This window comes from Agelaius tricolor, unplaced genomic scaffold, assembly GCF_023055355.1.
Source record: "Agelaius tricolor isolate 1412-34295 unplaced genomic scaffold, bAgeTri1.0.p SCAF_14, whole genome shotgun sequence".
Classification (NCBI taxonomy): domain Eukaryota; kingdom Metazoa; phylum Chordata; class Aves; order Passeriformes; family Icteridae; genus Agelaius; species Agelaius tricolor.
In genome coordinates this window covers 16,041,953-16,054,331 of record NW_027269274.1, presented here as the reverse complement: position 1 = coordinate 16,054,331, position 12,379 = coordinate 16,041,953, and the positions used below count along the sequence as shown (strand labels likewise).

Genomic DNA, 12,379 nt, shown 5'->3' with positions numbered 1-12,379 from the left:
TGCTGCTTATATATTGCCTGGTCCCTGATTGTCCAGATTTAGGCTATCTGGGGACGAGGGCATGTGAACAGTGCTCCTGCCTCTGCCTTTGCCAGCTGTCCCTGCCTTGCCAGTGGTCACTTCCTGTGAAGCTGAACAGCTTGGGTTTGAGTTTAGGGAAGATGAAATTGTGCTGCAGCTATCCAGAAGACAGCATTTCAAAATCCGGGCCTTCAAAAGTCTGGCTCAGAAACCCTGCCAGTTTGGGGGCTGTAGTTATTAATTCCATTATTTAGAATTTGTAGTCTGACGTCCTGTCACGCTCAGGAACGCTCCCCAAAGTCAGAGTGTGCTTTAAAAAGAATCATAGCTGCTATTATTATTATATTAAACATAACTGGAGATTCCCATATGCTGCCGTGCCTCCGGGAGGTGGCCCCGAAGGGGAGCGCGGTACCCGGGCAGGAATGGCAGTGCCAGAGGCGCGCGGAGGATGGGAAGGAGCCGCGAGGTCCCTCGTCGCTCGGGGCGGGGGGGACCCTCCGCGGGGCCGTGCCCGGGGCGGGGGCAGACGGGGCGGGGTGGGTGCACGGAGCCCGGCCGGGGCGCGGGGTGGCGCGGCCGGGGCGCCCCAGCCCGGTGCGGAGCCGGGGGCGGCGGGACCGGCGGGGGGGCGCGGAGCCGGGCGCATGCGCTGCGGCGGCGGGGCGGCGGGGGCCGGGGCGGCGCGGGGGGCCGGAGGGAGGGAGGGAGCGGGCGGGGAGGAGGCTGGGCCGGGCCGGGCCGCCTATTTGAGGGAAAGTAGCGCTCGGCGGGTGCTCAGTGCCGGCCGCCGCGGAGAGGCAGCGGGCGAGCGGCCGCCGGTCGGTGCCCGCAGCCGGCGCGGCGCTGCCCCCCTGCCGAGGACTGCCGCGCTCGTCGCACGAGTGGCGGCGGGGGGAGCCGCCCCGCGGGGCCGCCTCTGCCCCTTCCCCGCCGCGCCGTTAATGGAAACATGGCGATGGCGGCTCCGACCGGCAGCGCGGCGCCCGTCGCCCCGGCCCTCTGCGGCCACCTGGCCCTGCTGCTGCTCCTCGCCGCCCCCGCCGCCCACGGCTACAGCTTCCCCCAGCAGCACACGTAAGTGCCGCCGCCCCGGCCGGTACCCCCCGCCCCGCGGCTCGGCCCGGCGCGGTGGCGCATCGCGGGGCCGCCCCGGGGCCTGCGGGGGAGCGGCGGCGGCGGGGCCGCGGCGGGCGCTGCCGGTGCCGCGCTGGATGCGGGCGGGCGCGGGGGTCTCTGCCCGCTCCCCGCCGGAGCGGCGGGTTGAGGAACGGACCCAAAGTTGCTGGAAAGCGCAAACTTCCCCGGCGGGTGCCGGTCCGCAGGGCGGCTGTCGGAGCCTTAATGTGGCGAGAGGGGGGAAAGACCAAAAAGGACTTATTTTCCAGCCCCCCCCCCCCATCCTCGTTTCAAGCACACAATATGGTACCCACAACCGGCCGTGCACACCGGAGTTTGAGCATAAACTAATAATAGCTGGATAGTTCCACAGGCTATCCGAGCTGGCGGGTCTTCCTCTCCCTCCCTCTGGAGCGACTGAAATTGACTGTAATCTACTGAAAGAGAGTCGGAAAGCAGCTCGTTTGGGTGAGGGGGTGGGGGACTGGAGAGTCGCTGCAGGAAGGATATAAATAGATTTTTTTTTTGAAGAAGAAATTGCTTTAGAAGTTAATGTTTGGGAATATTTTCTAACAGGGATGGCTCTCTTGCCTACTGTGGTAACCCTAAACCTGTCCCTCTCCACACATCCACGGGAAACCTTGCTGAGATGTATTTTAAGAGGCTGTCATCTCCGTTATGAATTGCTGAGGTTTGTTGACACAAAACTGAAAAAAATCCAGACGATTCAAAGTAAAGGTTGACACCATGTCCTTACAGTCTGCATTTCTGAAGGTGGGGGAAAGATTTCAATGACATAGAGTTAATAATAGCAGTGTTGCCCTTAACTTCGTGCTGCCCCAGTGGATGTGCACTGCTTTATGTCACAGTTGTCTTGTCGTTTGTGATTTGTTTAAGAATATAAATACATTTCATATATATATGTCATAGGAAGTAGTTTTGAAAGCCTTTTAGATTAGTGTCTTTGATCTCCAAGTACATTTTTGCAAGCATGTAGTCAGGCCTTCTGAAAAGAAGGCTTATCGGCAGAAGAAACAGTGTTTCTTGTTTATTTGGGAGAGCTGTAGCTTACTGTGTTAATATCTGCCTTCACCAAACGCACGGTTGCTTATTCCGAAATCCTTCCCATTCCAACAGATTCCTTCTGGATTCTTTTGGGGCACGTATTCATATTTTTAAATATCTTTGACCTTTGGGAGCCGATGGGTTCCCTTTTCTTGCTGTCATGTAAATACAGAAATTCTTCAGGATAAGACCCTGAGAAATGTCTACCTACAGGGGGAGGAGAGGAAAGGGAGCGTGCCAGTTCTCCTCCAAGTACCACAGCCTTATGGCCTGATCCAGCCTTGCTCTGCCATGAACGAGCTCTGCTTCCATGAGAATGCCTAAAGAAGCAAAGGGGATTCTGTACATGATGAAGCAGAGCTCAAGTTTGTGGGATGTTTTTGATATTTCAGCAGCTTTTCATGGATTGCAAGTTGTTGCATTTGCTTATGAAGTTCAGAACACAGTATCAATTTATAGAATAAATTTCTTTTGGGTACCAGTGTGTGAGTCAAAGCTGTGTTTTCTTTCTAGCAGCAGAAAGTTTTATAAGAAGGTTCTTCTACTGAGAGAGACATAAAAAGGCTTATAAGTTGTAAATAATATGCTTGCATTCCCTCACCCTATGATCTATGTTATTCTAATAAACCATGCCAGCTTTTTAACCAAAGCAGTTTTATTCCAATTAATTTGGAGGGGTTTGCTAGAATAGATTTTGTTAGCTCTGTGCTCTCTTATCTGAGGTTTTATCAGAGTGGGCCTGATCCTGCACTGAGTGAGGCAAGATAAGCAAAAACTGAAGCTGCTGACAAAGATCCATAATTTCTTACAAATACAGAGAAATGATCCTGAAGAGGCCACTAATTCTGTGTGTGTGCCTCTGGTGGGAATCAATGCTGTCTGGCTGCTTCTGGAGAAGAGACACAGAAGGGACACAAGACCTCAACCTGACCTGATACCTTCCTCCTTGTTTGGTTCCCCTCATGACCTGCTCTGTGAACCCAGAGAAGAGAGAAGTGATGAATGGATATTTGATGATGATGCACAATTGCTGGGCAGTAGGTTAATGCTGTAACCTGTGGGCTGAAATGCCTGGTGAGCTCTGCCCTAGGGCTGCTGTGATTATTTGTTTCTTGGGAAGGAAATACTTAATGGGAGTAAAGAGTGCGATGGTAACCGGCACTAAGGCTTGAACAATCCCTTGCAATTGACTGTTCCCCCGAGTAGTTACCTGTTTGCACCCTTCTTGATTTTAAAGAGGCTGGATATAACTTAAATTTTTTGGGCAGATTTACCAGGAGCAAGATGAGCTGATGAGATGTGCTGCTGAATTCTTCCCATTACCACCTAATTTTCTCCTACTTTGGACAATGCACCTTTGTGAATGATTCAGAGCATTGATTAGAAACATGTTTGTCTTTAGAGGTTTTCTCTGTAAATCACTGAAGTAATCTTTTACTACAGGACTCTCAAAAATGAGGCTGCTTTTTTTAAGCAGCCCCAGAACTGTTTCATTCTGGCGAGCAGCAGAGTGAACGATTAGGATATCTTGCCTAAGGGGGGAAAGGAAGAAAATAAAGAACATTTTTGGTTTTTTATTTTTGTTTACAATTGTATTAATTATTGTCAGTGTGTTGATTCTTGGTTCTGTCCCTGATAAATCGCTGGCGTTCTACATTATCTCTCTCCTCCCGGGTAGCATGGTTTTAATCATCTTATGCTGAGCTAAGGAAAGCTCGGCTCAGCCAGTTGTCCAAAGGGGAATTTCTCATTGAGATTTAAAAAGCAAAATCCCAGATTGGAACAAACCCATTGGGGTGGGTGTGTTAGGTGATGGCCACTGACTGACAAGGCTCCTTTTAGGAATGGTCACGTACAAGAACGTGCTCTGTGTGGGCAACGGGATTAATGGCTGTGGAACGGAAGGCTGTTGGTTGCAGTTAATTTTTCTTTTAAATAGTACACAGAGGGATTCCTGTGGCAGCATGGTAACAACCTCTGCTTGAATTTCTGAGCAGTTTGGTATGAGATAATTGAAAGCCTGGTTAGTCAGGGAAGTCCTGTACCTGGATTGCCATTGTCTCAGGTTAGTGGAGATCGTGCACGTGAGTGCTGGTGAATGTGGCTGCCAGTGCTGCCACTGGGGAGCAGAACAAACCCCCTCCTCACTTTCCAGCAAGGCTTTTAGTCACTTGGACTTGAAAAAATTTTGCCATCTGCTAGAGGGTGGAGAGCCATTTGCTTCTTGTGAGGAAGCAGGTGTGTGCAGAATTGCTGCGTGTCTGCTTGGCTTCATCACTGCTCTGCAGGGCATCTCTGACCAGGCAGCAGAGCAGAAAGGTATGTCTGCACGGGAAAGTGCCAGTGTGGTGTCCATGGTCCAGTCCTGCTTTTCCAACAGGTTTAGCACTTGTCAGATGTAGACAGTTGTTTTGGGCAGCAAGCTGGAGGTGTTACCCCTGTTCCTGTCAAATAGTGAGCAGTGAAGACTCCTGCTCAGAGAGTATGACTTAATATCTTTCCACCATCACTGGAAGGTGGGCCTGAGGCTGCCTCTTCCAAATTAGTTGCTTCTTTGTAGCAGATTTTGATTTGTACTTGTCATTTCACCCCAAATGAGGTTAATGATGCTGGTAGTCATAGCACATCTGGGCTAGCAGGGCTTGAAATAAATAACTCTATTAGGACTGGATGCTTTAGGGTTTGCAGAGTGCCATGCAGAGGAAGCTCCTTCTCTTGCTCTACTGACCACCTGCTGTGCAGTCAGAAAATCTCTTCCAATTATGGTTTTGATGCTTGGCATTGGAACTTGTCTGGAAAGGAGCAGAGAAGCTGGGAGATGGCCTTGCTTGTCTTCTGCTGTGCTCCACTAACCAGAGAGACAGCTCCCTGGGAGGGCAATCTACCACCAGGAGTGACTGACAGATCCTGGCCCTCCATCCCTGTGAGAGCTGAGCAGCCTCTGTGACAATTTGTACTCAGTGGAGGCACAAATCCCCAGTGTCCCTGCAACAGCCCTGTGCAGGCTCTGCTTGGTGGCAGAAACCCCTTTTGAGGTGTTCAGAGGCATCCTGAACTTCCCAGAGGTAAAAGAAGAGCCTCACAAAGAGGAACAAATGTTTTTTAAAAGCCATTTGCAATATTTCTTGCTATTTAAAAACAAATGTCTCCATTCCTGTTACCAATTCTGAGTGCTTCCTTCTCAGTTCTCTCATAGAGAATGAGCAGAGCATTGCTGCTTTCTTGCCTGTGACACCTCAACACCATAACCTGCCTGCACTCATCCCCTTCAAGACTGTGGTTTCAGGAGTTTGAGTTTTTCAACTGTATACATTGAGAAATTGTTAATTGAAATTCTCTTGAGAAAGTATGTGGGTTCCCACTGAAATCAATAAGGCTCCTGCACATGGACCTGAGGGTAGAAATGGGCTCCTGCTTGGTGTTTGACAGGCAGAGTTCAGCAGCTTTGTTATAAAGAAGCTGTGTGTGTGTGTGTGTGTGTGTGCAGCAGTCCCTGGAAAGCTGAAGGTGGTTAGGGAGGGTCTGAATGGAAACCTGAGCATTTATCCCTGAAAGAGCTGCCTGGAGTTTGGCTTCAAATGCCATCAGAATGGCTCTCGAGGGCTGGCGTGCTGGGGCATCTGCACGCTGCAGCATGGAACACGTGCACACACTGTACCAGTCAGACAATGCTTTTTCACCCAATGAAATACTCAAGTGAGATGAAATAAAAGCAAAAGTCATTACCAAGCAACATACTTGAGTGAAATATTCAGTAAGAAAGGAGGGGAACTGAACGCTTCAATATTTACTTTTCTAGGAGCCTCTTGAAAGCAAAATGTGTTTTGTTAGCAAAATTATTTTTCCTCTCTGGTGTGTTGGTAGTAGTTTGTTGTTTTAGAGCAGTTCCTGTAATCTAGCCTTCATCCTCGAGTTTATTATTGCTTGGTTGCACGGGGAATGGGGTTGTACAAATTGTTGTTACTGGAGTCAGTTTCTGTCAACAAGCTATTGACATGGTTTTCTTTAGGTTGAATTATTTGATCTTTTGCAGAACGCATGTAGATTTCCTTCATTACTTTGACAGTTTTCCTACAACCCTTCCCATTCTGTCTCAGCCATTATCTTTTGGTCATAAATACAATGAGAACTAAAAGGTGTTTATGCAGACCAAAGGATTCATTCTTCCTCTGTAAAGCAACTTGTTTCTCGAATTGACTGATGTGTGAGTGATGGGGATATTTAACCAGATGATCTTGTTACGGATGAAAGGGCTGCAGGGCGAGAGACACAAGGATCTGAACGAAGTGAGGCCAGACAAAGGGTGCACAGTCTGTGGTTTCTGTATCTATTCATTAACTCATCACAAGGTCGTTATCCTTGCTTTTGATTAGGCTACTGTGGCACCTCCTCGGAAGCTGCTGCTCAGTCTGGTGGGGGACAGGGCAGGAGCTGTTGTACAGCACAGCTGCTCCCAAGGCTGTGTGAGACTGCCTTTCAGGAGAACCAGGATCAATTCTCCTCCCGCACGTCTAGTTGGGACTGAGAACTCCGGAGGAGATAATTGCTGACAGCAATCAGATTGGGTGCTAAATGCCATATAAACCATCTAGGTCAATAATGATGGTAAAGCCTTGGGCACAGTTGTCAAAACAGCAGTTGAGTTTGCCTATCTCTTTGTGCAGTGACACCACTGATTGTGCGTAGAGGTAAACGCAATAAATACAGGATGCAACATGATTTTTAGCTCTGGTCTATGTCAGAATCCCTGAAGTTCTTACAATGAAAAGGAGTTCTATAATAAGAATGTCTCTCGCCTCCCTCGACCTTGTTCCTTCTTTCATTGTCCTTGAAGAGTGGGGATGGAGCTGTGCTTTGCACAGACTAGGCTGGAGCTACATCTGCACCAGTGGCTTTCTGTTCTGAGTCCCCTGAAGCCCTGGATAGACTTTGGGTATCCTTGGCTTCTGCTGGTGTGAAAACTGTTCTACCCTTTCCCACAGTGACACTTGGGGAATTCCTGAATCAATACGGGTTGTGCCTACAGTGAGTATCACTGGTAGAAAACCCGGGAGTGATGCAGTACAAAGACACGTTCATTTACCTGACAAAGGTTGTCTATCTTGAATTATTTATGAGGTTTCACAGCACACTAGTAAATTTTGTAAAAGCAATGGAGTCCTGGTAATATGAGCCTCTTCACTGCAGCTTCCGTAGTGGAGTTGTTCTGAGGAGGTACTGGAGGTGGGGGATGGAGGAGGAGGAGGAAGAAATAGGCACCAAGTGGAGGGATAGAGAGAGACTGCTGTTTTCATGTGCAAATGATGAGGTGTGCAGAGCAATGAAGTGCGAATTAGTTAGATCATGCTGTGCATTGGAGCAAATATCCGTGTAGTGTTAGAAAGCAGCCTATGCTTCAGGGAAGGGTGGGGGGTGGAAACGATGGAGAGCACAGACACAAGGACAGAGCAGGGTGAAAATCTCATGACCAAAGTACTGGCTGCTTCCCATCTGTAGAAATGCTGTTTGCAGGGGCAGTTTGGTTAAAGTACATACTCATTTTGGTGAGGTTTTCTTATCCAAGTTCCAATAAAAGAAGACTCAAGCCAGAGCTGGCCAGGCTTTTCTGTGTGGCATTCAGCAGCTGAGAGGCTTGGAAGTGTGCAGAGCATGTGGCTGTTGACCAGAGGGGTTTGCTCAGGATAACCTGGAACATGTGTGTCCACAGGAGCATTGAGTCAGTGTTGTCTAACACGGAGAGCGAGGGCAGTAACAGTCGGAGTCCTGGCAGCAGCGCGTGGGCTTGCTGCAATCCCTGCTGCAACACCATTTCAGTGCTAAAAGTTAGTGCTGCAGCACAGGTTCATGGTGTGGCTGCTGCTGTGCACCTGATTTGTTGGTATATAGAGCCTGCCCCGTGCCTTTGGGCTTCTGAGCCTCTTGGCCTTGCAAGCACAAAGTCAGCTCTTAAACGGTCGAATTGGGAAAGAATTGGGAAAGTATTGTATCCATCTCCACTGAAGTGACAAATGAGGATATGATTCTCCTTATAAATACCAATGCTTCTCAACTCATAACAGAGCTGGGTTCTTCAACTTTCGTCACAAGCTGCCAGTTTGCTGTCAGGCTCTGTTTCTTCTCCAGCGGGCACTTAATATTCTGCAGTCCAGAAGAATCCCATATCTAAAGTCTGAGTTCACATTCATTCTCCAAACAGCAAAACAAGGGGCATATATCTAAATAATTTTTAGAGCTAACCTTGTATAAGCTACTTACCCTTCACAAATATATATAAAGAAATATATAAAGCTCTCTGTAATTTCTGTTGAACCAGAGATATTCTTGTATTTGAATTCTCGCATCTATTAATTTTCATGTAATATCTCTCTATTGTGGCTAATAAACACTTTCTGTACAGTATGAAACAGGGAGGATCAGGAATGCAGTGCTTTGTTTGCATTTCTAACATACAGTGGGTTTTACAGGCAGATTTTTGGCAGCTGTGACATGAACACCAAAATAGAGACAGACTTAAGCCAAGCAAAGCACCTAATGTTCAATTTTATCAGGTGTTGCAGATTGAGTCAGATTCTGGGCTGTGAGTGGTTGAACGTCTTTTTATTGCTCCATAACAAACTCAGTAGACCCAGAAGGAGCTGAAGTGCCATTTCCTCATGTCTGAGGTAGTCCTGTAAATTAGAGGTCTCTGCTAAGTGTTCACTGTAGTGTCACATTCTTGGGATCAGTGTATGTGGGAAGTATTGTGTGGCCTCTTGTGCTTTCAGTACCTCTGCAGGGAGAGGGATGCTCCTTGCCCAGGTGAAAGTTAACTTTCTGCAGCAGTGTGTCATGCACACATGGGGAAGAAAAGGGTGGAAGTAAAAGCATTTAATTATTCAAGGCCATCCAGCTGGAAAGGGTTTCAGGACAGTGAGCTAGGCATGCATCAAAGCATCCTGGGCACTCCTCTGCTTTCCCCTCCTCCTCTGCCTGCTCTGAGAAGGAGGGGAGATTACATGAGTATGAAAAAAAAAATCAATATTTTTCTCTTCATGCAGTTCTTACTTTTTATTTATTCTGTTTTTGTTGGCTGGAAAGTCTTAATAATTGTTGATCAGTTACCAAACTGATGACATTATTTTGCCTCCTACAGAATAACAGCACTTCAAAGAGCATAGACCAAAAGGGACCGTCTCTGTGTGTAGGGATGCTCTCATGCCCCCCCTTGGCTGTGTGCTTTCTGATTGAGCCATTCCTGATGTTAGGCTTGTTACAATGCAGAAAAAATTGCTGTTGTCAAGTCTTGTGTGCTGTACTCTGCTGTGTAGGTTTAAAAGCTGAGGATTGTCAAGAAAATTTTAAAAATACTGGGACAAATTCATCCCTGATGTAATGATGCTTGTGGGATTATGCACAAGATAACTTTCAGGCCTTTGTCTTTTAACTTTTAAATATGGTGGTACTTGTGGTTGCTTCTGGTAGGATTTTTATGGTGAGGTGGAGAAAAGAAAGGCAGCTAACACATCTACTGTCTGCTGATGCTTTGGTCTCAGCTTCCAAGTAACCCCATTTAGCACCTGCCCGCCTGTTTGACCCAGCAGCAAAAATGTTGTGTTGGCATTTCTGACATCAATACCACCTTTTTACCCATCATCTTAAGGCTAAATGGAACCCTTCTGTGTCACTTGCTCCTTGCTATGTTTATTTGTTGTGATCTTGTCTTTACTGCAGAGAAAAATCTAACCAGCTCTGTCTCACCTCAGCTGTCTGCTAGGTGCTTGGGGCTCTTTTTCATGTGAAGTGGCTCCTTCCACAGGTGAATTTACACCCTCACTTTCCCCCTGCTTCCCTGTGCTCCCTGCCCAGACATGAGGACAGAGCAGCTGGGTATGAAAGGGCTCTGACAGCCACGTTTTGATATGAGGTCTCACTTCAGCACTGTCACTGCTGAGCTTGCCCTTACCTTTTCCCCTCTTGCCCCTTTTCATGCCGGCCTCACTGGGCTGTGTTTCCTGGAGCAGGCAGTGTTACCAAGCCAGAGGTGAGGATGCATCCCAAGGCTGGTGCTCTGCATGGAGCACTGCTTGTGTTGCCACACTGTTGTGTGGGAATCTTCTTTTTCTGCCCTTCTCCTCTTGATGCCATTCCAAGTGAATCCTTGTGCTGAAAGCACTGCTGGTTTGTGCAGTTTGTGAATGTGATTATGTGTGCTGAAAGCAGCCTTGCCTTTTTTATTTCATAAGGGCCTCTTAATAAATGTCACTTATTTGGGGACGCAGGCAGCTGAGTGCATGGCCAGTTACCTTGCCATTGAGGAATGGCTGCCAGACCCCATCCTGTTCTCTGGAGTCACAGCTGGCTGGTGGAAGTGCAGATTTCCAGGAAAAAAAAAAAGACAGTGTTTTTATGGTAGCTGGCATAATAGTTGACTTTCATTCTTAATTAAATCTACTTATTGCTGTGTTTGTACCATTCCTGTTGTTCTCAGATCTCACTGGATAACATGAAGGCTCTTGTATGTGAGGTTGCTTTCAGAGAAAACCAAACAGCTGCAGAAAGGAAAGGTGTAGTAAATGTATCTGTCCTTCTTATGGAGGAATATCAGAATGATTGCAGTGTGGTGAAATGGGACCTGCCTGGGCTGCAGGTGAGATGCTCCAGCTGCATTACCCGAGGCCTGTGTTGGGGCCACAAGTAATGGTGGACCTGCAGTTTCTCCATGTAACGATCTATGTTAAATGCAGGATTCGTGTGCAAGGCCTGGTGCTTCAGGGCTGGGTGGAATTGGTGGCCAGAGCCCTGTTTCATCCTGCAATTGCCAACCTGCAGTCCTGAATCACAGTTTGTTGAACAGCTCTGAAGTTTGTGATATTCATTGCACAGAAGTCCAGATCCCATGAGCAAAGCAAGGACTATTCCAAGTATATTCTATTTTTTGTGTCTCATTTTCCACATGAAACTAACCTTTCTTCCTCATTTGGCTTGGTTACAGTATTTATTACAATGACATTCCTCATTTTTTTTTCTGCTGCTATGATATTGAGGTTTAATATTTATCTTCTAATAGTTTCTGAGTAGCAGAGTGCTTGCATTACTGGCAGTGATGTATAGTTAATCCTGAGCACAGATAGCTCTGAGAGGTCCAGACGGACTTCAGCCCTCAGTGGCACACTTGTGAGTGAGGAAATTAGCTTGGAAATTGCTGTTTGTTAAAATTGCTTCTGTGTTAATCTTGCTGTGATACCACAGCTTCTGGCAGTATGTGGGTTAGCAAGATGGTTGTGGCTGAGAATGAGGGCAGGTTCTCACTTTGAAAGAGTCTCAGCAAGGACCTTGTCTTACACCTTTGCTCTGAGGAGGTTTACACTGAGCAATGTGGCCCATTTTTCAATTGCCAGGCCTATCTTCCAGGTGTTTTCTTATCCCCAGTTGACCTTCTGGCCTACTTTCTGTCCACTGTGTGTTAAAAGGTGACCAACCTGTCATTCTTGGCAAGCATCAGGAGCAGAGCATGTGTGCCTCAGGCTTGTTCCCTGGGGAGACAGGTAATTCTTTCAGGATGCCCTTGGGACTGTTCCCCCTGCCATCCCCTCCCCACTGCATTGTGAGCATCTTGTCCTGCTCTCCATCTTCCCCTCCTTGTTGTGGTTTTGTACATGTGCTTAGTAACAGCACTTGCATTTCCCTATTGCTCCTTTTGCTGCTGAAATGAGAATTTCAGAGACTCCAGTAAGTCAGTGGTGGAGTAGAAAATGCAACCAGATCACAGAACTCCTCCTCCTCTGTTCCTTTAAATGAATCCATGCTCTTGGTTGTGGGATAAATGTTTGTTCTACTATGTACTAACAAGACATCAGATTGAGATGCAAGAACAGAAAACGGGGGCAGGAGGATTTGGACTCCAGGGAAAGTGTCTGTCCCTTTCTTTGCTGTTGGGAAGATGGGAACTGTCCTTGTGGATGAAAAGCTTCTCTGAAGGACACTGTTCCCTGGCAAATGCCTGAACATCAAAGCTTGGGCAGTGCTGTTCTCTGTGCAGAGGGCAAGAGGCTTTGCTGCTGAGTGCTCAGCACTGGACTTCTCCAAATTAAATGGGTGCCTTCTGCTGCATAAGCCCTATGTTGGCTCTTTGTACCATGTAAATTATGGATAGGCACCTTTCCCAAGAAATGCTCTCTTTAAAATTATATTTTTG

At 47.5% G+C, this 12,379-nt stretch overlaps 1 protein-coding gene across 2 annotated transcripts in view; it reads left to right on the top strand.

Moving 5' to 3' along the window:
• Positions 1-747: 747 nt before the first annotated feature.
• CACNA2D2 (calcium voltage-gated channel auxiliary subunit alpha2delta 2) overlaps positions 748-12,379 on the top strand; it is a 210,582-nt gene continuing 198,950 nt past the window's right edge. For both annotated transcript variants that reach the window (XM_071439914.1, XM_071439913.1), the window contains exon 1: positions 748-1,098. In XM_071439914.1, coding sequence (XP_071296015.1) covers positions 974-1,098 — 125 coding nt within the window. In that variant the 5' untranslated portion in view covers positions 748-973. The remainder of the gene's footprint in view (positions 1,099-12,379) is intronic.